Source organism: Echinops telfairi, unplaced genomic scaffold, assembly GCF_000313985.2.
Source record: "Echinops telfairi isolate 266 unplaced genomic scaffold, ASM31398v2 ScPeMD7_7467;HRSCAF=8505_1, whole genome shotgun sequence".
NCBI lineage: Eukaryota > Metazoa > Chordata > Mammalia > Afrosoricida > Tenrecidae > Echinops > Echinops telfairi.
Window position 1 is genome coordinate 24,092,351 of NW_022111368.1, and position 1,810 is coordinate 24,094,160.

At 51.4% G+C, this 1,810-nt stretch overlaps 1 protein-coding gene across 1 annotated transcript in view; it reads right to left on the reverse strand.

Annotated features, from left to right (window-relative positions):
- NPAS2 (neuronal PAS domain protein 2) overlaps positions 1-1,810 on the reverse strand; it is a 103,156-nt gene that overhangs the window by 19,790 nt on the left and 81,556 nt on the right. The window contains 2 exon segments of the mRNA XM_045283824.1: positions 14-103; positions 1,441-1,550. Of these exon segments, the coding sequence (XP_045139759.1) occupies positions 14-103; positions 1,441-1,550 (200 nt within the window).

Sequence of the window (1,810 nt, forward strand, 5' to 3'; positions counted from 1 at the left end):
TTCCCCGACTCACCTGTGCCATGGGAGCAGGCACACTCTGCAGCATGGTCTGAGGCAGCAGCTGCTGGGCTAGGTCGCAGGACGACTGGGTGAGCAGAGGGGCCTGGGGCAGAGAGAGAAAGGGCGTTGTGGATGAACACTGCTTCCAGGAGATGACAGATATGAGCACCGTCTCTCAGGGGTCAGTTTATCTGGCCTAAAGAGGGAGGCACGTCTGCCCTTGAGTGAGCGCTGAATGTCAGATGCGGGCAAAACAAATCCACGAACATGAAAAATGATTTTCTATGCCAGTGTGTTTGGTGGGATTTGTGACCCAGCAACGGATTCCTGGAAGAGCCATGCATCTGGGACTTCGGACCTGAAGCCCAGCTGGTGCTGCGGATGATAAGTTGGGTGGCTAACTACAATGTCAGGGGTTCGAACTCACCAGCCGCTCCTTGGGAGGAAGTTAAGGCTTTCTACTCCTGTCAAGATTTACAGCCTTGGAAACCCACAGGAGCCGTTCTATCCTGTGCCCCGGGGTGGCTGGGAGCTGGGATCGACTTGATGGCTGTGAGTGAGTGACCGCCCAGATGATGTGCTGTCTCAGGGGTTGGCCCTGGCACAGCCCAGGGACGATGCTGGGCCTGTGGGCCGTGGAGTCCATTCTGGTACACGGTGACCCACGTGGCAGAGAGGACCTGACGCACAGGGCGTCCTAGTTTGGACCTTTGTGGAGCAGATGGCCAGCCTGGCCCATGGAGCTGCTGGGGGGTTGAATCCCCCACTGTTCACCCCAGGGCTCCTTTCAGAGACACTACCCGATATACCGAGAGAAAACAGACCGGCTGCTCTCAGGTCAGTTCTGACTCACGGCGACCCCTGGCGTAGAGAGGGGCATTTTCTGTCAATATCAAGCATCTCAAATGCTGTCACCGGAGTACCACCTCTAACGAGGCAGACCTAATCACGTACCCAGAGGTCCTGCAGGTGCGGCCCTGGGTTTGAAACTGAGTTTTACCGTTAAAATTCATCTTAATTTTGCATTGCATGAATGTTATTCTTGACATAAAAATATTTTGAAATTACTCACCAACTAAATTGCTTCTCCTTTCTGCTCCGCTGCTCCAACCTTTTTTTTCAATTAGTACTTTATTATTTTAATTTTGAATAGTTTCATACTACAATTCACAAACTATATAATTCAATGATTTAAATAGATCATAATGAGTTGTTCAATCATCCCCACAGAGTGATTTTAGACCATTTTTTCATCAGTGTACCCATTATTATTGGCTCCCCATTCCTCTCCAACCTCCATTGCTAGAACCCTAAGAAATTACTAATCTAGTTACTGTCTTGTATGTCTAGGTTTTAAGGCAAATTGATCCCCCAGGCAGATGCAGAACTGCGGCCCTGGGCCGTGGTCGGGCTGAGGGAGAAGTGTGGATGCACACCTACCGGCATGGTGGCTGCCTGGCTGAGCGCTGGCCCCGGTAACTCTTGGGGCAGGGTGGTGGATCTCGGCAGTGCAGTGGTGCTGGCCTCTGCCCTCAGCTTGGTTGGAGTGGCTGTAAGAGAGCAATGAGGAGCCTTCCTGACTCACACAGACCCCGCAGCATGCTCAAGAAGGGATGATAACCTGGCTGAGGCGCCCATGAAATAAGAGCATGGTGGTAATCTTGGATTCTGCCAGTTCCCAACCTGTCTGCCAGCAGGTAGAAAGAAGACCACAAGTGATTCCCACATTTTACCTCTACCATGTGTGGTAGTCACCTCACCTGGTGTCAATTTAAGGATTAAGAGTGTAGGGGTGGAGTCTAGGCTATCA